This window comes from Rhinoraja longicauda, chromosome 18, assembly GCF_053455715.1.
Source record: "Rhinoraja longicauda isolate Sanriku21f chromosome 18, sRhiLon1.1, whole genome shotgun sequence".
NCBI classification, from domain to species: Eukaryota; Metazoa; Chordata; class Chondrichthyes; order Rajiformes; family Arhynchobatidae; genus Rhinoraja; species Rhinoraja longicauda.
In genome coordinates, this window is record NC_135970.1 from 20,224,627 (window position 1) to 20,249,878 (window position 25,252).

Genomic DNA, 25,252 nt, shown 5'->3' on the forward strand with positions numbered 1-25,252 from the left:
AATGGTCAACTAGATATGGGTGGAGGTACAAGGAACGTCACATTATCTCTATCCTTTCAAATCCATGTGCCTATCCAAAAGACTCTTAACTGCAATTATCAAACCGGCCGCACATTCCACGCGCTCATCACCTTCAGTGTAAAAAGAATTGCCTCGCACATCACCCTTAAAATTTGCCCCTCACACCTTAAAGCTATGCTCGTTAGTTTTTTATTTTTCCATCCTGGGAAAAAGGTTCTGACTGTCTACCACAATCTATCCCTCATAATTTTACTTATTTCCTTTAGGTCTCCCCGCAACCTCCGGAATTCCTGAAAAGACAATCCACGTCTGTCCAACCTCTCCCTGTAGCTAACTCTCTCTAATGCAGGCATCATTCTGGTAAATCCCCTCTGCACCTTTTGCAAAGCCTCCACATCCACCCTGGTGAACAAAATTGCAGGCTATACTCCCAATACAACCTAACCAAAGTCGTATAAAGTTGCATCATGACTTCCTTGACTCTTATGCTCAATGCCCCAACACATGAAACTAAGCATACCATATGCCTTCTTCATCACTCTCCCTACCTGTATTGCCACTTTCAGGGAGTTATGAATGAACTCCATGATCCACCTGTACATCAATGCTGTTGAGAATCTTGTATAAATTGTATATTTTCTCCTTACAATTGACTGCCCAAAGAACAACACCTCATTTCGCCACCGATTTCTGCAGCAGATCTATATCCCACTGTATACCTTGACAGCCTTCCTCAGTCTGCAACCCCAGAAATTTTGGTGTCGTCAGCAAACGTATTAACCAACTTGACCCATTTACGTCGAAGTCATTTATATATATGTCACCAACAGCAGAGGTCCCAGCAGATTGTTGCAGAATTACAATGGTCACAGACCTCCAGCCTGAATATTGTCCACCACAAACTTCTTCATCCATCAGTCTTCTATCAGTTAGCCAGTTCTGAACCGAAACGACCATGTCACTGTTAATCCCCTGCATTTTAATCTTCTGCATCTGCATATCATGAGGGGCTAACAAATGCCTTACTAAAATCCATGTTGACCCTACCCTCATAAATCCCATCAGATCCTGGGGATTTGTCCACCTCAGTGCTGGCACTTACCCTCCACACAGCACGTCACCTCAACACAGCCCTTCTCCCAACAGGCCATTCCGCTAAACCGTCCCTTTCTTTTATTGGTTGAGTATCGCTTCGTCAGCAAATTACCCTGCTTTTTAAATGTCCATTCTCTTGAAAAAAAGCTTACTTTCAATTAAAAAACCTGCTCTTTCACTCAACTCTCCCGTTGATATTTCAAAAAATGCTTTCACTCCTCTCAAAAACATCTCATCAACTCTCTCAATTTTTGAAGATAAAAAAAATCTCCAACATTTGTGCACCTTCCCTACCTTTAGTTGCCTGCTGTGTTTCTTCCTCGACCAATCAAATGCCTATCTTTTAATTGCCCTGCCACTTTTCCCTTGAGTGTGTAGTCCCAATCTTCCCACCTACCTCTCTGCGGACATTGGACTTTTTCTGCATAATTGTATCACTACAATGCTGAAAACCATATTCTGCACCCTGCTATTTTTTTAAAAAACTTTTGTTGTACATGTGCGTGGTTTGATTTGTAGTCAGGTACAGTCTTATCTGATTTAATTGGATAGCATGCAAACAAAAGATTTTCATTGTATCTCTGTGCATGTGACAATAATAAACCAGTATCAATATAATTTCATACTTGAGCAAAAAAGCTGGAGTAACTCAGCGAGTTGGGCAGCATCTTGAGGACATGGACAGGCATCGTTTCAGGTCAGGACCCTTCTCCAGTGTCAGGAATGTGACCCGAAACATCACCTATCCACGCCTTCCAGAGATGTTCCCCGACACGCTGATTTACTCCAACATTGTGTGTTTTGCTCAAGATTCTCGCATCCGCAGTTCCTTGTTTCACCATTTTATACTTACTATTTGCCCTTCGCCCTTAAAAATCCTTATTATCTTTACTGCTGCCTAACAATAAATATCTTTTTCTTATCTTTTTCTTTTACTTATCTTTTTCTGTTCAAGCTACATAGGTCAGATGACAACTAAATGGTATTTGGTTTTGGTTTGTTATTGTCACTTGTACAGAGTGAAAAGCTTTACTTGCATGCTATCCATTCAAATCATATTTATACACGAGTATAATCAACGTACTCATTGTTAACACTGAGTGCTGGGTCACATTTGAAACACATCTGTCTACTGCTAATCATATGGAAATATATTATCTGTCTTGTGCCTTGAGCAAACATTGCTCGCAGGTTGACATTCAGTTTAGCGTGAGGACAATGTGTTGTTGGACTGCAGGTCCAATACAACCAGAAAAACAAACTGGAGAACCAAATGGGGCACAATTCCTACCTGGGAAATGATCTGTTTGAACTCGGCCACAGTTTGGTTGAGGTAGGCCCGAACATTGACGGGTGGAGCCAGGGTTTCTGTCTTCAGGTCAACCACGTGCACCTTCACCATCACTTCTGAACAAAACAGTAATGGATGAACATGAGATGGGCAAAGATGACAATGACATGTTTGTTCTGCCACTGGCCTTTGTCAACACCATTTTATGGCCTCTAATGGCTACGTTTCAGCTACAAAATCAAGCAAAGCAAAATTACATCTTCAGTGGCTAAAGTTCAATATTTTTTGATAAATATCCTTTAACTTATGCAGACTGCTGAATATACAATGCTTCTAAAACACATAACTTCATCAGCCTACACAAGGCAAGAATTGTGCTGGTCTTTCCACTTGTAATCTGCAATTTTAACCAAAGTCAAGAGAGCAATACTTTTCAGAACTACCCAGAGAAATTCAACTGATGGATGTCCATTTTAAATGACAGGTACCCATCTCAAACTTCCACCACTGCTGTTCAGGGATTACAGTCTCCACCTGCCTAAAGGGATGACGTATGCAAATCTGCAAATGACGTACGTATGCAAATCTGTACGATGCTATTTGTTCCCCATGCAAAAAAAAAAAGCAACTCCACCCCAAACATTTACTCTTACATGAGTGCGCGATTTCGAGCTGTAAGCTAGAGCGTGGAAAATAGTTTTACTACAACCAAACCTAGTGCTTCCTCGTGCAGTCTTTGTTGCAAACGGCAGTGCGATTACTGTGCTTGCAGTCACAGGAAGAATAGATAAACATAGCAAGGAAGCCACAGGAAATGGTGAAACATTACTCACTGCCAGAATGTTCGAGTGTCACTTTACCTCAAAGACACTGTGCTCTGAAACTGCTTAACTGTTCGTCATGTTCCTCAGTCACGAAGTGACATATGGCGCAAGATAACATGGAGCATTAATTTTGCTCTGCTTCCTTCAGTTACTTCTAACATACAATACATTCACAAACTCGGGCCTCAAAAAAAGCATAGGCATTTAAAAAAACCCTTTCAGGATGGATTTCATCCAGATGTACCTGGCTTGCAGGCTTGAGTTATTGGGAGAAGTGGGATAGGCTGGGATTTCTTTCTTTGGAGCACAGCATTCTGAGGAGCGACATTGTTGAGGTGCACAAGATCACGAGGCCATGGATAAAGTGAACGCTCACAGTCTTTTTTTCCCATGGTAGAGGATTTAAAAACTCGATCGCATAGGCTTACAGTGAGGGGAAAGATCTCAGGGGCATCTCTTCCACTCAGAGCATCGTCCATATCTGGGACAAGCTGCCAGGGAAAACTATAGAAGCAAATACAATTATGACTTTTAAGAGACATTTGGACAGATATATGGATAGGAAGCATTTAGAGGGTTAAGGGCCAAATGCAGGAAAATAGGACTAGCCAAGTATGTTAATTTGATCAGCATGAACTAAGTGAGCTGAAGCATCATTTTCCGTGCTGTACAGTTCTATGACTCGAAGTATCAGTTTCTGGCTATCAATAAGAATCTCTCTACTTCAGCCTGGGCCCCACTAAGATCCAGGGACAGCTTCTCTTCTAACTTTGATTGGCAACTTATTTCTGACAGACCATGTTGATTGTTGGGACATTAGGTTTCTGGACTCTTGCAAAGAATGTACACAATGATTTTTATGAAGTGGATGGAATTACATTGAAACCAGATGACTTGGAAACATGCCATACCACTCTGACCAGTATTTTCCAAGCAAGGTCACCTTCTGATTTTCTCATGGGATACAACAAAAGATTCCAATCTCAGCACATTTGCCAGATATGGGCCCAGTCTGCAGAATAAAGTCTTGGCTCACGTCAATGTCCAAGTGAAGATTGATTGCACGTGAACAAAGTGGCTGGTAAACGTAACGTGATAAATCAAGAAGCTTTTTTTTTTCATTTCTGGTTTTACATCATCTTTTGGAGAACCAGAAGTTGCCCCGGTGATGTTTATCCAAGATCTGGATAAGATTTCAGACCTACTGAATGCAATCTATACAGCCTATTGTTCCTAAGTTAACTTTTATTTAATTTTGTTCAAGAAAAACCGTTTGGCATCTTGGTGAATCCAACGTAATCATACATCCCATTTTGCCTTTGAGTCAGAGGTAGGAAGAGTTCTCTGTAGTTCTTTTGGTGAAGACCCTCACACCGTGCTGTGGGGGATGAACTGGAATTTAGACAGTAATGAGGGACCAGCAATATACAAGTGAATTGTTTGAGGGGAAACTTAACAGCATTGATGTTCAGAGCAATCTTGGAGTCCAAGTTCATAGCTCACTATAGGTGGCAGCACAAGTAGATAGCGTTGTAAAGAAGGCATATGGTATGCTTGGATTCATTGCTGGAAAATAGAATATGAGAATCAGGAAGTCTTGATGCATTTCTCTATGGAACTTTGGTTTGGCCACATTTGGAGTAATGTGAGCAGTTCTGATCGCTCCATTACAAGAAAGATGTGGAAGATTTGGAGACGGTGCAGAGGTGGTTTACCAGAATGCTGCCTGGAGTAGAGGGTTTCAGCTACAGGGAGTGGTTGGATAGACTTGGATTGTTTTCTTTGTAACATCGGCAGTTGAGGGGAGACTTGCTGGAAGTATATAAAATTATGAGAGACCGGCAGTCAAAAGCTTTCTCCCCAGGGTGGAAGACTCCAACACTAGAGGGCATAGTTACAAGGTGAGAGGAGAAAAATCTAATCGAGATGTACAGGGCAAGTTTATTTTTAAACAAAGGGTGGTGGGTGCCTGGAACACATTGCCAGGGATGGCCGTGGCAGCAGATATGATAGTGGCGTTTAAGAAGCTTTTAGTTAAGCATCTGGATTTTCAGGGAATGGAGGTATATGAATCACTTTCAGGCAGATGAGAGCAGTTCAGCTAGGCATCATATTCAGCACAAATATATCGTGGGCTTGTTCCTGTCCTGTTCTACGTAGAATGGATTAAGATGCCTGGCAAAAGACAGAGGCAGCATAAGAAAAATATTACAGGTGACGACCTGGACACTACATAGGCCATTTCTTCAGGCCAGGACTCGAGTGCTTATCGACTACAGAAGCTAAATTTCTGAAACTATTTATCAGCAGGGCATACTAAAATAAAAATGGAATTTTAATACAAGTTATTTTTCCACAAGTATTTTGAAATGATAACATTGTTTTCACTTTCATGAAGCCAATGCAAGAAACGTACCCCCTGACTTGTACGGTTGAAAGTTCTGCTCCAGTCGCCTTGTCTCCAGCAGCAAGTCAAACATGTAAGATGACTTGACTCCACCCAGCAGCATCCCCACAGGGGTCTCCTCTTCTCCCTCGTACGAACGCTCCAGGTAATCGTGAAACTCGTCGTACTTGACCAGCCGGCAGCAGTCGAGCGGAAGCACACCTTCTAGTTCCATCAGCTTCAAAAAAGGCAGAGGAACAGAAGTTATTATTCACTGTTAATACACTATTAACAATGATGCAACCTTCATGCACATCGCCAAATACTCTATTAAACCTCTACGGGTGTAGTGGAGAGCACACTGACTGGTTGTATCACAGTCTGGTTTGGTAATTCAAACACCCAAGAATGAAGGAGGCCGCAGAGAGTGGTGGACATTAAACCTGATCATTACATATTAGCCTCTCCACCATCAAAGGGATTTAGAGGAGGTTTTGCCTCAAGGCAGCAGCTAACATCAAAGACCATACTGGCCATGGTCTCAACTCACTACTACCATTGGGAAGAAGGTACAGGAGCTTGAAAACCATTACCTCCAAGTTCAAGAATAGCTTCTTCCCATCAACCATTAGGCTCTTGAACCACCGCACAAGCCTTTCTCTGCTCTAAACTACTATGGACTTTGTTTAGATAGCACTACTTCGACTTTATTATGGTCAGGTTACTGAATATAACTGATAAATATACAATAAACAATGACACAATAAATTATTTGTTGTGTTGCTGCATTAATGTACCTGTAAAGGAGCAACAAGTAAGAATGTCACTGTTCTGTTTCAGGCACATATGTAATTAATGGTTCAATGGTGCTTTATTGTCACGTGCAATGAGATTCTTTTTGCATAGATCACACATGTACGAGTCGTCATATTTTGGCGCCATTTGCAAGTCCAAAGTCCGGTCCTGGTCCCGAACCAGATAAGTCCCAGGCTGTTGGAGGGCCTCCTCCGTCGCCCTTGACGGGCAAACCGACGTCCTTCTCCTCACCCGACTGCCGAAGTGTCTTGAGATGCCTGCTGCAGCCGATCTGGAAGGTGCTGGAGGCAATACCCCGGTCACTCTTGATTCCTGAACAGCCCGGCAGTGTTTGAGGCAAGAAATAGAGAAAGTTTCCCCAAACGGAAAAGCTATTCTGCTTTTAAAAGAAAAGCCCCCTGCTCTGGCAAAAGACTGGTTAGTTTAAGCTTTTTCCTCATCTTCATACCTTGTACGCTATCTCCACAGCTTCCCATAACGTTTTGTCCTTGTGGACCTCCAGTTTGTTCTCCATCATTGTCTGTCTCAAGGGGTGAATGCAGAACAGCTTGATCTGTGACAGAAAAATTACACAAACCATGAGAGGATTGACCAATGTTCTGTAATTTTGAGGATCTTAGATCAGCATTGGCCAATAGAAAATGCTGGTTAATGTAAGATGAGACTGCTATTAAAAGATAAAGAATAAGTGCTGGAGTAACGTAGGTCAGACAGTATCTGGGGAGGGAATGGACAGATGACCTTTCAGGTCGGAACACTTCTTCAGATGGGTCCCGACCTCCTCAAAAACCCTACTCAAGTAATGCAGGGGAACATTCTTCACAGGTTTCCATTTATGTAAACTCATCTCGTACCACTGGCTCCCAACACCTCAAATTTGAAAGTCCCCTTTATTATTTAACTCTCTACATCCCCATTCCACTCCCAACTCCTCCTATCTCCTCGTCCTGCAAAACCATGCATTCTTCCAGTTCTGGCCTCCTGATCATCTTAAATGAATCCAGGCCACTGATGGCTACGTTTTTAGCATTCAACGCAAGCTCAAATTCCTTTCTACCTCGTGCTCCTCAAATGCACTTAACATCTCGCCCTATGCCCTAGCCTTTAGTCAACAGCCCAAATATTTTGTCACTCAGGGTGAAAAGTTCAGTTACTAATCATCTCTGTGACAACCATATATTTCATTATGTACAACTTAACACTAATGAGAAATAACGTCCATAAGCTAGGGTGCAGTCCTGATCTGCTAATCTACCTCCTACCCAATTGCAAATGTTGAACTTTTTCTCTCTAACTCTAACTGCTACAATGCCATATCACTCGCACTATTTTGCACATTGGCATTTTTCTTTTTGCACAATATGTTGCACTTGTGCAGGGCTTGATTGTACTCATGTGATTTGACTGGATAATAGTAATATGATTTTCTTTGCGCTTCTCAGTAAATGTGACAGTAATAAAACAACACCAATACCAAATATGAAGGTCTTAAATTACTGAGCAACTGTTCAGCACCAACAGGATAGTGCAGCTACCCGTGCCTCTAGATTCACACTAGCACGGTTTCACTTTCAATTATTCATCAGCTTGTTTAAAAAGCTACTCAGGTGTACAAAACCAAAGCCAAGGCGGATGGGCAAACAACAGGTTTTGTCAGCAACGCCACTGATCAAATATTTAGAAAAATGCAGTTACACATTTAAGAACAAGGATGAAGGCAGTGTAAAGAGGCTGGTTATAGTTACTGACTGCAAGGGATTGGCTTAAGTTATAGGTCAGGAGAGGTTAGACAGGTTGGGAGGTTTTCTTTGGAGTGTAGGAGGCCAAGGGATGACCCTAAGATCACAAGGGGCATGGATAAAATCAATGCTCAGTCTTTTTCCCCCATGGCCGAGGTTTGTTAAACTTGAGGGCCTGGCTGGAGGTGAGAGGGGAGAGATTTAAGAGGGACATCAGAGGCAACATTTGCACTAAGATATAGACCGAGCTGCCAATGCAAGCTATAGAAACAAATACAATAATGACTTTTTAAAGATATTTACACAAATAATGATAGGAAAGGCTATGGGCGAAATGCAGGGAAATGAGACTAGCCCAGAATGCCAACATAGTAGGCAAGGACAAGGTGGGGCCAAGGGCCCGTTTCCATGCAGTATAGTTTTTTGACTCTAGAGTCAATGTAGAAGTATTAAAACTAGAATAGGGTGCATGGAACTGGGGATTCAGTAATGTTTGCTCCGATTGGTGTTGCCATAGCTTAAACTTCCTCCATCCTCTAACCTTCTTGAGATCTCCCATTTCAAACTTATTTTACATCAACAGTTATAGTCATGGAGGTATACAGCACTGAAGCAGGTCCTTCAGCCGTACATCCATGAAGTCCAAGTTACCGAACCAAACTAGTCTCACTTGTCTTGCATGATCCATCATCGCTCCAAACCTTTCCTACACATGTACCCATTCAAGTGTATTTTAATAGTACTTGGCTCCACTATTTCCTTCCATATGCACACTACCATCTGAGTGAAAAGGTTGCCCCTCACTTCCTTTCACTCTCCCATCTGCATCCATATCTTCTGCTGCCTGCACTGTACAGAGCTCCTTCCTTGTTTCTCCATCATAATTAAGATACTCCTTAAAATCTACTTATGATCAGACCTTTGGTTATTTACTGTTTTTTTGTGTAGTTCGATTTTTTTTTTTAAACCACATTTGTATCAGTACTTTCCACAAGCAAAATATTACGTACTGCTGTGATGTTCTCTCCAATCAATAACACAACACTCCCTGGTCTCTTACCTTCAGCCCTAACATGCTTGTAGCACCTGTACAACAGAACATTGAGCTGCCAGTTGGACTCAGCCCTCGACCATGTTTCTGTATTAGCTATAATATCTCAGTCCCATGTCCCTATATCCATGTCCTAAGGTCATCTGCCTAAATTGAAAGATTAGCAAAAAAATGATTTCTTTAAGTTGAAACAGAGAAGATGTTAAGTTTTAATGTGACTTAGTATAATACCTTGCATGTATTGCGTTCAATTTCTTTCTGCCTTTTTTCTTGCTCTTCTGATTCCTTTTCCTTTTGGACCAGGTGTTCAATATGCTTTGGAAAATCATGCACCTCCAAGAACTCTACCAGAGAAGAAAAATTAATCTCTACATCCCAAACACACCAATGGCTAAACATTCAAGATGTCCTTGTTATGGGCTCGAAGTACGTGTCATCTTGCATCAAAAATTAAGTTTGTAAAGGATTATTTGCAGAAACTAAGGGAATGTCGAGCGGCAAGAAGTGGGTCTTGGGATGTATCTCTGGATGGGAAACTCAATCCCTCGATGTATCCCCAATTTTCCAAACTACCTGGTAGCACCCCTTGCACTTAAAAATATCTATATTATTTAGTTTCTCTTTAGTTTCATTTTAAGCTTATGCCCTTTCGTTTTAAGAATGGTCTATCCTGAGAAAAAGACTGAGCTTTCACTTTATCCATGCACCTCATAATTCTGCACACTTCAATAAGGTAACCTCTCACCTCTTATGGTGCAATGGAAAATATCCCAACCTATCCAACCTCTGAAATGCACCTCCTGAAAATGCAATGACTGTTTGTAAAGCAGGAAGTTCTGTTAGTGATTATCTGCAAACAGCAGGCTCTTTTTTTTAGTGATTAGATAACACGTTTGCATTTGGTCAATGACAAATATTGGCCTGAATATGGGAGGTCAAATGCAAGGGGAAAATATACAATTAATGGAAAGATCCTTAACAGCATTGATGTACAGAGGGATCTTGGGGTCCAATCCATAACTCCCAAAAAGTGGTAATACAAGTAGGCAGAGTGGTAAAGACAGCTAATGGTATGCCTGCCTTCAAGAGTCAGGGCAGTGAGCAAAGAGTCAGGAAGTCATGCTGCAGCTCCACAGGACTTTGGTTAGGCTGCATTTGGAGTACTGCGTGCAGTTCTGGTTGCCTCATTATGGGAAGGATGTGGATGCTTTGGAAAGGTTGCAGAGAAGGTTTACCAGAATGATGCCTGGATTAGGGGGTATTTGTTGCAAGGAGAGGTGGGACAAAGTTCATTTATTTTCTCTAGAACACCAGAACTTGAGGGACCTGATAAGTTTTTTTTCAATTATGTGAGGCGTGGATACAGTAGATGGTCAGAACCTTTATCCCCACAGGGTGGAAATATCAAATATTAGAGGGTGCTGCTTTAAGTTTTAAAGGAAATGTGCAGGGCAGTTTATTTTTTAAACAGAGGGTGGTGAGTGCCAGAAACACGCTGCCAGGAGTGGCTGCTGAAGCAAACACAATAGTGGCCTTTAAGAGACTTTTGGAAAGGCACCCAAGGAATGGAGGAATATGTGCAGGCAGATGGGAGGTGGTCTTGGTACCATGTTTGGCACAGACATTGTGGGCCAATGGGCCCGTTTCCATGCTGTGTTATTCTATGTTCCAACACCAAATTAATTCCCCTGCACGACTCAAAATAATTGTATGGGTTCATTTGTGCCCATCAAAAAGAAGGCAGGCCTCAGTTTACTATCGCATTTGAAAAAGCTTCCTTCGCTGCATAATTCATTCCGAGATCTGGCCAATAGACAATAGGTGCAGGAGTAGGTCATTCGGCCCTTCGAGCCAGCACCACCATTCAATGTGATCATGGCTGATCATTCTCAATCAGTACCCCGTTCCTGCCTTCTCCCCATACCCCCTGACTCCGCTATCCCTAAGAGTATCTAGCGCTCTCTTGAATGCATTCAGAGAATTGGCCTCCACTGCCTTCTGAGGCAGAGAATTCAACAGATTTACAACTCTCTGACTGAAAAAGTTTTTCCTCATCTCCATTCTAAATGACCTACCCCTTATTCTTAAACTGTGGCCAGTTCAGCCACGCGAGCCTTTTTTAGGAAAAACATGAAATACAAAAGTTGGAACATCATGATGCAGCTGTACAAGTTGTCAGTGAGAACATGCTTTGAGTACTGTGCATATTCTGGTTGGCCTGCTAGGAATAATGTCATTAAATTGGAAAAGGTTCAGAAGAGATTCACCAGGATGCTACTGCGGTTTGCAGACTTGAATTTATATGGAAAGGTTGGATAGGCTGGGACTTTTCTTCTTTGGCGCGTAGTAGACTGTGGACTGACCTGACTGAGGTGTACCAGACCATAAGTGGATAAAGCCCAGAATGTCAACTTGGTCGACATGGCCAAGGTGTGCTGAAGGAGCTGTTTCTGTTCTGTTTGGCTTTATTACTCTAATAGTTTAGGCTGTCCCATAATTCACATTTCAATTCTCAGAGATTGACTGGTGACTGAATTTAAAGGGCTAGGAATTGTGCTTCTCTCATCAAGGTCAGTACAATCGTGGGAAACCTTCCGTGTGCAGAGATTAAACCTTCCAACAAACAATGGAAAAATATTCAAGAACATCCTTGCTGCAAACACCAAAAGTGACTCTATGCTGCATTAACTTTTCACCTACATAAAATAAACTCACTCACTTGCATTCTTTGTGGGCTCCTTTTGTCTGTAAATTAACATGTACGCATTGGTTGAGCTGGTGAGAGAGAAAGTCAGCTGTTAACACAATTTATTCCTAGCTCAGAATTTCGCACATTCACTAGCAGATATCGTTCCAGCTTGATCACTTACTAAATGTTGGTGCACGCACACTAGATGCACATTTGTTTTCTGGCACACTTTGAATTCCTTACAAATGCACTCAGAAATTTAAAATAAAAACAGGGGAATAAACATTTTAGACACACTGTAAGAGTGAAGAATACCATGGCACATAGCTAGAGAGCAGCAAATGTACTTTAACACTTGATATTCCATAAATGGGTGACCACATTGCAGCATCAATATTACTGCAGCTGCTCATGTTTTTACCGCGTGACAAGACTTTAGTGACCTCAAAGGAGGTGGAGGTTTTGACCAGGTTAAATCAGAATCCATTGTAATAATTTGGCAACAGATAGAAATTAAAGTGGAAATACATTTTCTAGATTTAGAAAATTCAGTTGTGACTTTCTGCAATTTTTCTAAAAAGGAAATAAGACAAAAATTAAATATATTCCTGTTGAGTGGTAATACAAAGAATAAAGGCCATCTAAAAAAAATGGAGCCAGGGCTTTCAGATATCAAATTTGGAACACAAAGCGAAGAGTGGTAGAAACATGAGATGCTTTACCCTAAATAGTAATTGGTGCTGCATCAATTGTTAATTTTAAGCCTGAGATTGGTTAACAAAAATTAATGCTATTAAAAGCAACAAGGAAGAGGCAGCTATATCGAGTTCAGTTTAAAAAAATCAGCCACTGAATGGTAGAAGAGTTTCAAAGGATTAAAAGGTCTTCCTTTGTTAATGAGGAGAAAATGTACAATTGAAGGGGGCACACAGAGGCACTTAACATCTGAATTTAAAGGCAGTGTAGAACTCTCCCTAGAGTGCCAGCTTGGATATAGGCTCAACACTCAAGTTTCTTTTTTTAATTCTGGGGTGTACATTACAGAGAAGGTAGCAAGGAAGAGAAAATCTCTGCTTAAGAAAACACATCTCTGTTCGCATGTAATGAATAGTTCGGTGAAGATGGCACAAGAGTAAAAACATTCATTCCCCAGATGTCAACTTATTTACATCGGCGAAACCAAATGCAGGCTCGGCGATCGCTTCGCTCAACACCTCCGCTCGGTCCGCGTTAAACAAACTGATCTCTCGGTGGCCGAGCACTTCAACTCCCCCTCCCACTCCCAGTCTGACCTTTCTGTCATGGGCCTCCTCCAGTGCCATAGTGAGGCCCACTGGAAATTGGAGGAACAGCACCTCATATTTCACCTGGGCAGCTTGCAGCCCAGTGGTATGAACATCGACTTCTCCAACTTTAGATAGTTCCTCTGTCCCTCTCTTCCCATCCCCCTTCCCAGATCTCCCTCTATCTTCCTGTCTCCACCAATATCCTTCCTTTGCCCCGCCCCCCTGACATCAGTCTGAAGAAGGGTCTCGACCCAAAACGTCACCCATTCCTTCTCTCCCGAGATGCTGCCTGACCTGCTGCCTGACCTGCTGAGTTACTCCAGCATTTTGTGAATACCTTCGATTTGTACCAGCATCTGCAGTTATTTTCTTATACTAACAAATTGATCAATCGCTGCATGTCTAAAAAGTCTAAAGACTAAAATATTGAGTTTTCTAATAAAGAACTTGATTTTAAACGAAAAACTCAAAATCTTTACATTTATGTTTCTATTACAACAGCAGTGTGTGCTGGTAGCACAATTAACGCAGCCCAAAGGAGTACCAAACACGATTTGACAATGAGGTAAAAAAAAAAAAGCTGCTGGTGAAACTCAGCAGGTCAAGCAGCATCCATGGTCAAGATTTGGAAATCAGGACTGGGACCAAATTAAAATAACAACATCTACTGTCCCACACATTTCAAAGTTTGGTACTGAGTGCGTAAAAACATGGGGCACATGACAAAAATGGTTTTAAGCAGGAAAGTCAGCAACGAGGCTGAGGGAGGAAAATCCAGACATTAAAGCTAAGGTGTTTAATGGCATGGCTGCCGATGATGGCCTGATAATATTCAGGAATGGTCGAGGGCTGGAACTGAAAGAGCTTCAGATTCACATTGTAGGTTTGGATAAGGTTACTGACAAGGAAAAAATGAAACAATGAAACCATGGTGAATTTGTAAAGTTTTCTAAATATTGAGGAAAGGCAGTGAAAGAGGCAGATTGAATTTAAAATTGTTTCCCGAAAAGACAGGGAGAAACTGAAAATGTTGAGTCTAAGTATTGATCGGGAAGGATATAAATAATCACAGCTAGGGGCTCACGTTGTCGACCTCTCCGTGGTGAATGACAACAAACAGAGGCAGCAGAAGCAGAAGCAGCTTCATAACTTCTGCTGCCTCAAACGCAAGAAGATCACAGCTAAATGGTGTTCAGAAATTCCTGTTAATCTTATGGTTCTTGGAAACTGAAACCAAGGCAATAATTTACCACTACAGAATCTGCCAATGTTAATATTTACATCCAACAGTCCCAAAAGTCCTCAGTGAACAATGTTTAGTGTGTGCCATATAGTCACCTAGCAAAGGCGCTGGAGTAATAGCCTCTGGTCACTGGAGAGCCGCCGTATGTTTTCCTAATATCATCTTGAGTAATCTGAAAGATAAACAGTTTCGTTATTACAATCAAAGTAACCAGAAAACCTGGCTATTCAAGGCGAATTGTCACATCTGGAAGTTGCTTGAATTTGGGAACTTTTTTTATGCATGGTTTGTTTTTCAGAAATCTGTTGAAATCTTCGTTCAATGTTATTTCAATAGTTATAACTCAACCAGATAAAGTTCACTTGCATTACAATAGACGGTCAGACCTTGAAGGAATCAATAGAAATGGGGTTAGTGCAAATGGTGTTGGGGTGAAAGATCAGCCATGTCGAAGCAATATAGTTAGTAAATGTAAGGGGGACTTGGAAAACAGACCGAGGAGCAATGCTTAATTTGTACTTAATTGGGACAATGTGTAAGGCAGTCCGAAACAACATAATGAGTTGCTTACCCTGCTCACATGTTGATCATTGAAACTATACCACTGTCCGTCACCGAATGATTTTATACAGGCATAGTAATGTCCACCAGCAGCGCTCCCTGAATGAACCATTACCGAGAAGAGTTCGTAGATCCAACCAATCTGAAAGTATAACAATGGCAAAAAATAGATGGGGGAATTACCTGGAGTAACCAATTAGGCAATATAATTGCCTTTCACAGAATTAATGAGTGAGACAACAGCACGAGGCAGGCATTAACCCCATGTCACCTTCAGGCAACTCATTCCAAATTGCAGTACCCAGTAGGACTCTCACCACCTTCTGGTACTATCACAAAACAGCTAGAATCTCTCTCCTGGTTACCAAACTTTTCTGAAACTAATACCAGTTCCACCTTACTCTACTGGTGCACTTTAACGCATCAACATCACCGGCAACCCTAAGCCTTCAGTGTTGCAGTGCAATTGTCTACCTGAATCTGCAGAGAGTGGTGAACACAGCTCAGTCCATCAGAGCCTCATCATTTTCTTCCATCTTTGGTGTGTTGTATCAGGAATGCTCGATATATAGTCAAAGATGCCTGCCAACCTGACTGCTCACTTTTCTCTTCTAATTTCTGGGAGAAGATAAGGATCTTGAAAGCTCACATGTCCAGACTCAAGAATAGGTTCTCCCACACTGCTATGAAACTTCTGAACTAAACATCTGTCTTACACCATCATCGCAGAGGTGCAGTTTCACACTTAACTTTACCTCTTTCAGTTATCCTGTTATTGTACATTGATACCTTTTTTTTTGCACTACTTCAGATTGCACTATAATCTTGCACCTTTCTGTTTTTTTTGCACGACATTGTATTCATTGCTGTATTTATCATTGCTGTATGCAGACCGTTTGCTCAGATGTCCCTGTGAACAAGGCATTTCTTTGCATCCTGGTAATAAGTCTGAAGATTTGGATAAGAAATGGAAAGCACTAACGAAATCTGCCAATAAAGGAGTCGCAAACAATGCAGATGAAAACATTCAGTTTGAGGGAAATATCAGTGGATTCAGCAAATGGACAAAATGGTAGCCAATGAATTTTATTTTGGTACATGCAAAATCATTCACAAGAATAAAGTGCTTTCTGAATGGTGTCCGGGCATAAGATTTAAAGACTTTGACAGGAGTATCAATGCATGAACATCATTAAAACTTTAAAGACACAGAAAAAAAAAAAATCAAGGGCCCCATCTCATGTGGTGGTGGTAGATTACAAGGGCCCCACGACTTACATCCCAAATGCACCACCTCACAATTATCTTGAGTAAACTCCATCTGCCATTTCTCAGCCCATTGCACAACCACATTTAGAAAGAACCGAAATTTCATTCCCATAAACCCCAGAGCAATGTTGCTGATCATACCATGTACCTTTTCGTTCCCTGCCTTTGATGCCTTATCACTGGTATTGTTGTTGTCCAGGCAGATCCCTTCATCCATAACATCATCGTTGGAGAAGTCATTGCTCAACTGGTCACTGTGACAGCTCCCTTCATTTTCAGCACCACTATCTGTGCAGCTCTCGGTCTGAGGAGATTTCTGCAAAACCAAAAATGATCACAGAATTTGCCTGACGTAGGTAAATAAAGTGCTGGCCATCCTCGCCCGAAGTATAAATTATCAATACAAATATCATCAGAATAAGCCCCACTCCCTCCTTCCAACTTTCCTTTCAATTCACCCCCTCTCTTAGGTATGTGGTCTAGAAATTCCTTCTTCACCTGTCCTCAACTCCTACTGCCCATTATTTAGCAGTCTGTTCATCTTGGTTTAATATTCAATTTCACATGGCTCTTTTGACACTCTTTCATTCTACGTTCTGTAATTCTTGGTCTCTTTGCCAATGGAAACAATTTCTTTGTCTATGCTATTCATGATTTTAAATACTTGTAGTTTAGTAATAAAGCGAGGAAACAGGCCCTTTGGCCCATCAAGGTCATGTCAACCAGCAATCACCCGTACACTAGTTCCATCCTACACACCAGGGACAATTTTTACAGAAGCCGATTAACCTACCAACCTGTATGTCTTTGGAATGTAGGAGGAAACCAGAGCATCTGGAGAAAACCCATGCGGCCACAGGGAGAACAAACTCCGTGCAGACAGCACCCGTAGTCAGGATCAAACCCGGGTCTCTGGCATTATAAGGCAGCCACTCCACAGCTGAACCACTGTGCCACCCTTCTGACCTCTATCAAGTCTTCTTCTAACAACCCCCCCCCCCCCGGCTTTGTTTAAAAAAGAATACCAGATTCTCTCATTTGCCACATTGACAAAGTACACACCCCTGAAATTATTAGAAAATCTTATCTACACCTCTCTAAAGATTTCCTGAAGTCCAAAACCCAGAACTGAACACAATCATTCGCTTGTGGCCTATCCAGCATTTAAAAAATGATTCTTCACAGCTCCTGTATTCTTGTGTTTTATGGCCATTTATGAGGCCTTGTATTCAGTTAATATTTACAGGGTTCAGGATCCACATACATGTTTGTAATCAACTTCTCAACCTGCTCTACCAACTGTTCTTCTCCCCCGCCCCCCCTCTATTTTCTATGATCACTTCACTCTTGCCATCAAAACACCCCACTATGTTTCTCAGAACACAACTGCTACCCATCTTCCCATTCCATCACCATCAACATCTTTACATCCATTATTACACCAGTTCACAAAGAATACAAGTTAAGACATCTGTGAATTTGGAAATTGGGCTCTGCATATCCACAACAAAATCACTGGTGCATATTAAAAAAGTAGTCTTAATACCGACTTCTGGGACTCTCCACAGGAAACTTCCCTCGAGTCCAGGAAAGAATCTCACTATTATTTACCCACAGCGATTTGGCATTAATTTCCCCACCACCCCTCAACCTCCTATCCTTCAGGTAAAAAAGACCCAGCCTGTTGTTGTAACTCACTCCTTCCATCCTGAGATCATCTTCGTTCATTTTTTCTGTACCTTTTTCAGTTTAATAACAGCCTTCCTACAGTTGTGCGAACAGAAATGTGCACTGTACTCAAAGTGTAGACTTAAAGGATTGTACAGTTGCAACGTAACATCCCAACTCTGCAGATTCTGCCTGGCATGCTGAAAGTTTCCAGCAGTTTTTTTTTCTTCAGATTTACAGCACCTGCAGTGTTTTGATTTATCTTTCATTCCTTTCTCTCTTATGTTCAAGCTTATTAACCCATAGAGGTGGGCTGTAGAGGCTTTGCAGGTCGCTCACTCTGCAAAGTCCTCAACCAATTGGGCATTACGGCGCTGGCAAAGAAGAGGGCCATTCAATCCGCAAGCAAAGCTGCAGAGAAAGCCACTTGGTGGCTTTAAATTAAGAGGGCTGATCCGTGGGCAGTTGCTGCTGGGACGCAAGTCGGGGCCTGATCAACCCCGGCTGGGTCGCCTGGGCGAGGGTGTCTGATGTTGTGAGACCCGAAACACCCGATGACCCCAGGTCACATCACTGAGGATGCGTCCCAGTGCATCCAGAAGATGTATCTTGCACACAGACTTGGGGTGTTGGTACATAGTTCCATCAAAGTGGCAACTCAGGTGTACATGGAAGTGAAGGCAGCATTTGGCTCGCCGGAGTCGGGATATTATGTTGTAACTTACAATTTGTTGACGTACACACTTGGGAATACAGTGCACATTGCTGGTCACCTAAATGGATTATTAAACTGGAAAAGGAACAGAAAAGATTCATAAGGATGATACTGGGCAGAAAGTTGTGAGTTACAACGACAGGTTGTGTCTTTTTTTAAACTGAGGAGTGGCCTTTGGCACTATATAAAATCATAGATAAGACGAATGGTCATAATCTTTTTCCCAGGGTAGGGAAGGCTAAAACTAGAGGGCACAGATTTGTAATAGAGGAAAGATTTAAAAGAAAGCCACGAGTCTCTAACTCAGAGCTGAGGGGAATCCTTTTCCGCAGAGTGGTGGATATATGGAACAAGCCGCCAGAGGAAGTAGTTGAGGCAGTACAATTTAAACGGGTACATGGGTAATACAGAGGGATTTGGGCCAAGCACGGGAAGATGCGACTAGCTCAGTTAAACATCTACTTCAACAATGACGAGTTAGGCCAAAGGTGGTGTTTCGGTGCTTTATAACTATGTCTCCAACTATGAATCCATGCTGTTTCCTTCTATAAGCTAACATTTGGTGGCATGTCTTACATTTTTGTTGAAGAATAAATCCAACATCTATCATATATCTAACATCTAGTCTCTCTATCCATTTATAAACTCAACTTAGCTTGAATTAATTTGTTTTTGCCCTGACCAAGGCTTATCTCAATTCCAAAGTAGATGCAAACTCCACCCACTGAGCTTTCAGCATTACAGAGACAGCACAGAGGGCAGCCCATCGAGCATCCACTTTTACATTAATCTGACCTAACCCATTTTATCTTCTATCACATTTCCTTCAACACCTTACAGATTCTACCAATCATCCACACACAGGAACCAATTTACCTCGGCCCATTAACCGACCAACGTGCAGATCTTTGGGAGGTGGGAGGAAACCAGAGCATCCAAATTAACACCCACATGGTCACAGGGTGAACGTGCAAATACACAGACAGAACGGAGGTCAGGATCAAACCCAGGTAACCGGAGCCAAGAGGCAACAGCTCTATTATGTGCACCACTGTTACACCTTTTCTTCAAAGCCTTTAGCTGGGTTAAAGGACAACATATAGCATCAAAACACATTTCTTTTAATGGTCTGAATGATCACAAGATTAGGGATCTAAATGCTCCATTTATATTTTATAGAAGCTTTAAATTATTCATCCAACATCCAGTGACTGTCTCATTATGTTTGAGTGAACCTGCTGTGCAGGTGTCGACTGAAGAAGTGTCTGAGGAAGGGTCTCAATCCAAAACGTCACCCATTCCTTCTCTCCAGAGATGCTGCCTGTCCCGCTGAGTTACTCCAGCATTGTGTGTTTATGCAGGTGTCAACTACTACTTTCCAACACTGCATGAGTGCACTTCAATGAGCAAAGTGTCAGTCATAGAGTCAGAGTCATACAACAACAAAACAGGCCCTTTGGCCCAAATAATCTATGCCGACCAAAATACCCCCCCCCCATCTAAATTCATTCTATTTGCTTGTATTTAAACCATATCCCTCTCAACCTTTCCTATCCATGTACCTGGTCAAATGTTCCTTATGGCTCAGTGGTGCTGCTGGAAGAGCTGCTTCCTCACTGTTGTTCGATCCCAACCTCGGGTGCTCTGTGTGGAGTTTGCACATTCTCCCTGTGACCTTGTGGGTTTCCTCCAGATGCTCAAGTTTCTTCTCACATCCCAAAGACATGTGAATTAATAGGTTAATTGGCCTCTATAAATTGTTCCCATTGTGAAAAGGGGGATAACATAAAACTAGTATTAATGGGTGATTTGGTAGACCGAAGGACCTGTTTACATGCTGTATCTTTCAATCACAATATTATTGTGCCTACTTCGAATACTTCCTCTGGCAGACACAAAATGATGGAGTAACTCAACGGGACAGGCAGCATCTCTGGAGAGAAGGAATGGGTGACATTTCAGGTCGAGCCCCTTCTTCAGACACTTCCTGAGGCAGCTCATTCCATTTACCAGCACATTGTGGAAAAGTTTCCCCTCAGGTTCTTATAAAGTCTTTCCACTCTCACCTTAAACCTTGAGTTTTTGATTCCCCTACCCTGGGGATAAAGACTGTGCATTCACCCAATCTATTTGCCTCATGATTTTATACACCTCTGTAAGATCACAGCCTCCTGGGCTCCAAGGAATAGTTCTAGCCCGCTTAACCTCTCTATATCTTAGGCTCTCAAGTCCTGGCAACATCCTTGCAAATCTTCTTTGCACTCTTTCCAGCTTCATGACATCTTTCCTATAGCAGGGTGGAAAACAAAATCTGAACTCCGTGTAGCCTCCTTGACGTGTTGTATAACAAATTGCTCTCAGATATCATGCAGCCTTGATATTTATTTAATAAAAATAAATGCAAGCCCTGTTTATCTTTACTGCCTTTATTCTAACTGTCCTGCACTTCTACAACTGGTAGCTGAACCAGGAACAAGAAATCAGTTCTGCTACATTTATTGGATTAAGTGGATCTGAAGTATAGCTCATGTGGATCTTAAGCAGTATTGAGCTTACTTCCTCCTCCACCTCTATGAAAGGACTCATGTCCAGCTCGGCAGGAAACGTCATCCGATCATTCAGCTTTATTCGGTGCATGGTGGTGTAGTCAAAATCAAACCGCTTAAGTTGCAGTGTCAGTAGGTATGGAAAATGCAGGAACTTCAGTCCCTACAAAGAATCAAAAACAAAACAATTCAGAATTTGTACAATGAAAAGCACGACAAATTTCCATCACCCTGAACAATTTACCTTGCGTGCATCACATTTTTTCTTGCAGCGTTCACAGAAATATTGGTTGGGACCATCTAGAGTCTCAGGCTGGACGAATGCTTGCAAAGCTTCTTCCTGGAGTGTGGGAACAAGAAAAAAAATAACACCTCTGCGCACCAACAGTTCTCCAACCACACATCCTTTCACCCAACAACTTTAGATTTATAGGATGAGGAAGGGAAACGAATGCAATGTAAGGTTTCAATTATATTATTCAGTTGTAATTTATTCTAAGTTAGGTGGAGTTTCAATGCCAGGCCCACTCAATTCCTTGCCATGGTGCATCTCTCAGCAACAGGCTCAGCTCAACAACCATGCCTCAGACTCCGATTCTCGGTGTTGGGGCCGCAGCTGTTTACCATATATATTAATGATTTGGAAGAGGGAATTAGAAGCAACACTAGCAAGTTTGCGATGACACAAAGCTGGGTGGCAGTGTAAACTGTGAAGAGGATGTTAGGAGGTTGCAGGGTGACCTGGACAGGTTGAGTGAGTGGGCACATGCGTGGCAGATGCAGTATAATATAGATATAGATAAATGTGAGGTTATTCACTTTGGCGGCAGAAACAAGGAGGCAGATTATTATCTCAATGGAGTTAGGTTAGGCAAGGGGGAGGTGCAGCGAGACCTGGGTGTCCTTGTACACCAGTCACTGAAAGGTGGAGTGCAGGAACAGCAGGCAGTGAAGAAAGCTAATGGAATGTTGGCCTTCATAACACGAGGTTTTCAGTCTAGGAGTAAAGAGGGTCTTCTGCAGTTGTATAGGGCCCTGGTAAGACCACATCTGGAGTATTGTGTACAGTTTTGGTCTCCTAATTTGAGGAAGGACATCCTTGTAATTGAGGCAGTGCAGCATTGGTTCACGAGATTGATCCCTGGGATGGCGGGACTGACATATGAGGAAAGATTGAAAAGACTAGGCTTGCATTCACTGGAGTTTAGAAGGATGAGAGGGGATCTTATAGAAACATATAAAATTATAAAAGGACTGGACAAGCTAGATGCAGGAAAAATGATCCCAATGTTGGGCGAGTCCAGAACCAGGAGCCACAGTCTTAGAATAAAGGGGAGGCCATTTAAAACTGATGTGAGAAAAAACGTTTTCACCCAGAGTTGTGAATTTGTGGAATTCTCTGCCACAGAGGGCAGTGGAAGCCAAATCACTGGATGGATTTAAGAGGGAGTTAGGTAGAGCTCTAGGGTCTAGTGGAATCAATGGATATGGGGAGAAGGCAGGCACGGGATATTGATTGGGGACGATCAACTATGATCACAATGAATGGCGGTGCTAGCTCGAAGGGCCTCCTCCTGCACCTATTTTCTATGTTTCTATGATTCACGACTTTTCTGACAAGGGTAGACATCAACTTAGTTTAGTTTAGAGATACGGCGTGGAAACAGGCCTTCACCGAGTCCGCACCGACCATCGATCCACGCACTACTTAACACTATCCCAGACTAGGGACAATTTTACACTTTTCCAAGCCAATTAACCTACAGACCTGTAAGATTTGAGTGTGGGAGGAAACCAAAGATCTCGGAGAAAATCTATGCTGTCACGGGGAGAACGTACAAACTCCGTAGTCGGGATGAAACCCGGGTCTCTGGCACTGTAAACACTGTAAGGCAGCAACTCTACTGCTGTGCCACTGTGCCGTCCACTCTTACAAAAGCTATGTACTTCAGGGCCAGGAATAGCCTGGGTCAGTTTTGATTGCCTGCTTTTGGTTGAGATGGAGTGGTGTGCATGTGCTAACACATCAAGAACTTCAGGTTGGATGAAGCAGAAGGTCGGCTTCACACATCTAATTGTTCAGTTATATCAATCCACAGTACCAGACATGAAAGATTAGCATTTATGCTGAATTTTGATTCTTGGCAGGATAACTGCAGAATCTCTAACCCTGCTTGAAGCAAACTACTAAGATAACAAGTGTGTAATTAAATTATTGTGGCTCCAGCCTGATTGCAAGAAAATCTGAGCTAAGCAGTTACTATAGTGCTGAACTGTAGAAATACTGCCTTCTCTGAAATGCCTCTTTCTTTGGATACAAGGGTATGTCTGGTTGTTCAGCAACTTGACAGTAAATTCTAACCCAAAGACGTGCATGACATATTTTGCTTTAGATTGCGTATTATTTGAAGAGGAGCGATCTCATGACATCCAGCTAACATTTACCCATTAACTAACATTGCCAAAACAATTCAGGATCTTGCCATGTGTTTGTCCCTGGCCGTTGTCAAACACTAATAGTGAAAACTAAAAATATCAGGGCAGCATAGTAGTTAGCGCTTCTGCCTCACAGTTCCAGGGAACTAGAGTTCAATCCTGATATCAGGCGCTATTTGGGCTGAGTTTTCCCTGTAACACGGTAAAGGTGCTCCCATTCCCTCGTACAGCTTAAAAGAACTTGCTGCACTAAATTGGTCCCCAGTGTAGATAAGTGGCAAAAGAATCTGAGGACTGAGGGGCATTGCAAGAGAGGATATGTTGGAAGGAGGCAAAGAAGTAAAGAGGGGAATGATGAGATTGCTGTGCTGGAAGCGATCATGGACTCAATTATCTGAATGATCTTGTGTCATAATGAGCAACAAGTTACTTCATTGAAGTTATGCTTGCGGACAAAATTGCATTGACAAATCCAAAGAATTTCCACTGTCCATCTATTTGCATGACCTTTAGTGATGAATACCTACCACATTGTTAAACGCCAGGCTGGAACCATAAGGTCTGATCACCAGTGGGATATCGAGGTATGTATCAATTCTCCAGCTCTCATAGCCACACTCTAGACACTTGACGTAATCCTTCAATTTTCCTTGGTACAGCTGGTTAATGAGGTCCGCCTGAAAGAACAGGTAAAAGATTCATTCAAATGAGCAACAAAGCAGTACGCAGTATGACCAATTCCACCACACCAAACTGCAAAGCAAAGATGCATGTAACACATCGTTCATATAACCCAACAATGAATGTTTTAAATCAAATTTGTCTCAGGATGACACTTTGCTTCAGGATAATCTTCAGCTCTGGCCCTTCAGCAAAAGGTACAAAAGCTTGAAACCATCCCCAGATTCAGGAACAGTTTCTTCAGTAATCATACTACTGAGTTCTCCCAACCTACCTCAATGCAGATGTTAGACTTTTTTTTCTGTAACCACAATGCTACAAAGCTGCACCACTATATTCTGTACTCTGGTATTTTTCTCTAGCTGTGCAACTAGTAGTCCCCACCAAAGGAAACCATTCCCACCCACCCCCCCACTGTGGTCCGTTATAATGAGGATTTACTGTTATTTCTTGAATAGGTGGGATATAACTAACATGGGGGGGGAACCAATTAATGTGTAGGAAGGAACTTCAGATGCTGGTTTACACCTAAGATAGATATAAAATGCTGGAGTAACTCAGCGGCTCAGGCAACATCTCCGGAGAAAAGGAATAGGTGACTTTTCGGGTCGAGACCCTTTTTCAGACTGAGGGTCAGGGGAGACGGAAGGTATGAAAAGGTACAAAGAACCAATTAATGTTGTATACTTAGATGTCAAAAAGCCACATGATAGGTTCCTCTCCAAGGCAGCAATATACTGGTATCAGTAGAGAATTGGTATATGATGAAAGACAGAAGGATATAATTTTCAGCCGAGCAAGGAGACTAATATTAATTACCTGTTCCGTTTGCTTCCATTTTTGCTCGAGTGCATCAAACATGACTCTGCACAGTTCTTGAACGTCATGCTGCTGCCAGGCTAACAAGAGGAATATGATCTTAATTAGGCCTTAAT

The 25,252-nt window shown here is 42.1% G+C and overlaps 1 protein-coding gene across 2 annotated transcripts in view; it reads right to left on the reverse strand.

Moving 5' to 3' along the window:
• The window catches only part of usp47 (ubiquitin specific peptidase 47), a 108,119-nt gene that overhangs the window by 35,712 nt on the left and 47,155 nt on the right, over positions 1 to 25,252 (reverse strand). For both annotated transcript variants that reach the window (XM_078415260.1, XM_078415259.1), the window contains exons 7-18: positions 25,137 to 25,216; positions 24,164 to 24,313; positions 21,445 to 21,540; positions 21,211 to 21,363; positions 16,420 to 16,587; positions 15,013 to 15,144; positions 14,537 to 14,613; positions 11,943 to 11,998; positions 9,455 to 9,567; positions 6,882 to 6,986; positions 5,648 to 5,855; positions 2,408 to 2,523 (exon numbers count right to left, since the gene is read on the reverse strand). In XM_078415260.1, the coding sequence (XP_078271386.1) occupies positions 2,408 to 2,523; positions 5,648 to 5,855; positions 6,882 to 6,986; positions 9,455 to 9,567; positions 11,943 to 11,998; positions 14,537 to 14,613; positions 15,013 to 15,144; positions 16,420 to 16,587; positions 21,211 to 21,363; positions 21,445 to 21,540; positions 24,164 to 24,313; positions 25,137 to 25,216 (1,454 nt within the window). The remainder of the gene's footprint in view (positions 1 to 2,407; positions 2,524 to 5,647; positions 5,856 to 6,881; positions 6,987 to 9,454; positions 9,568 to 11,942; positions 11,999 to 14,536; positions 14,614 to 15,012; positions 15,145 to 16,419; positions 16,588 to 21,210; positions 21,364 to 21,444; positions 21,541 to 24,163; positions 24,314 to 25,136; positions 25,217 to 25,252) is intronic.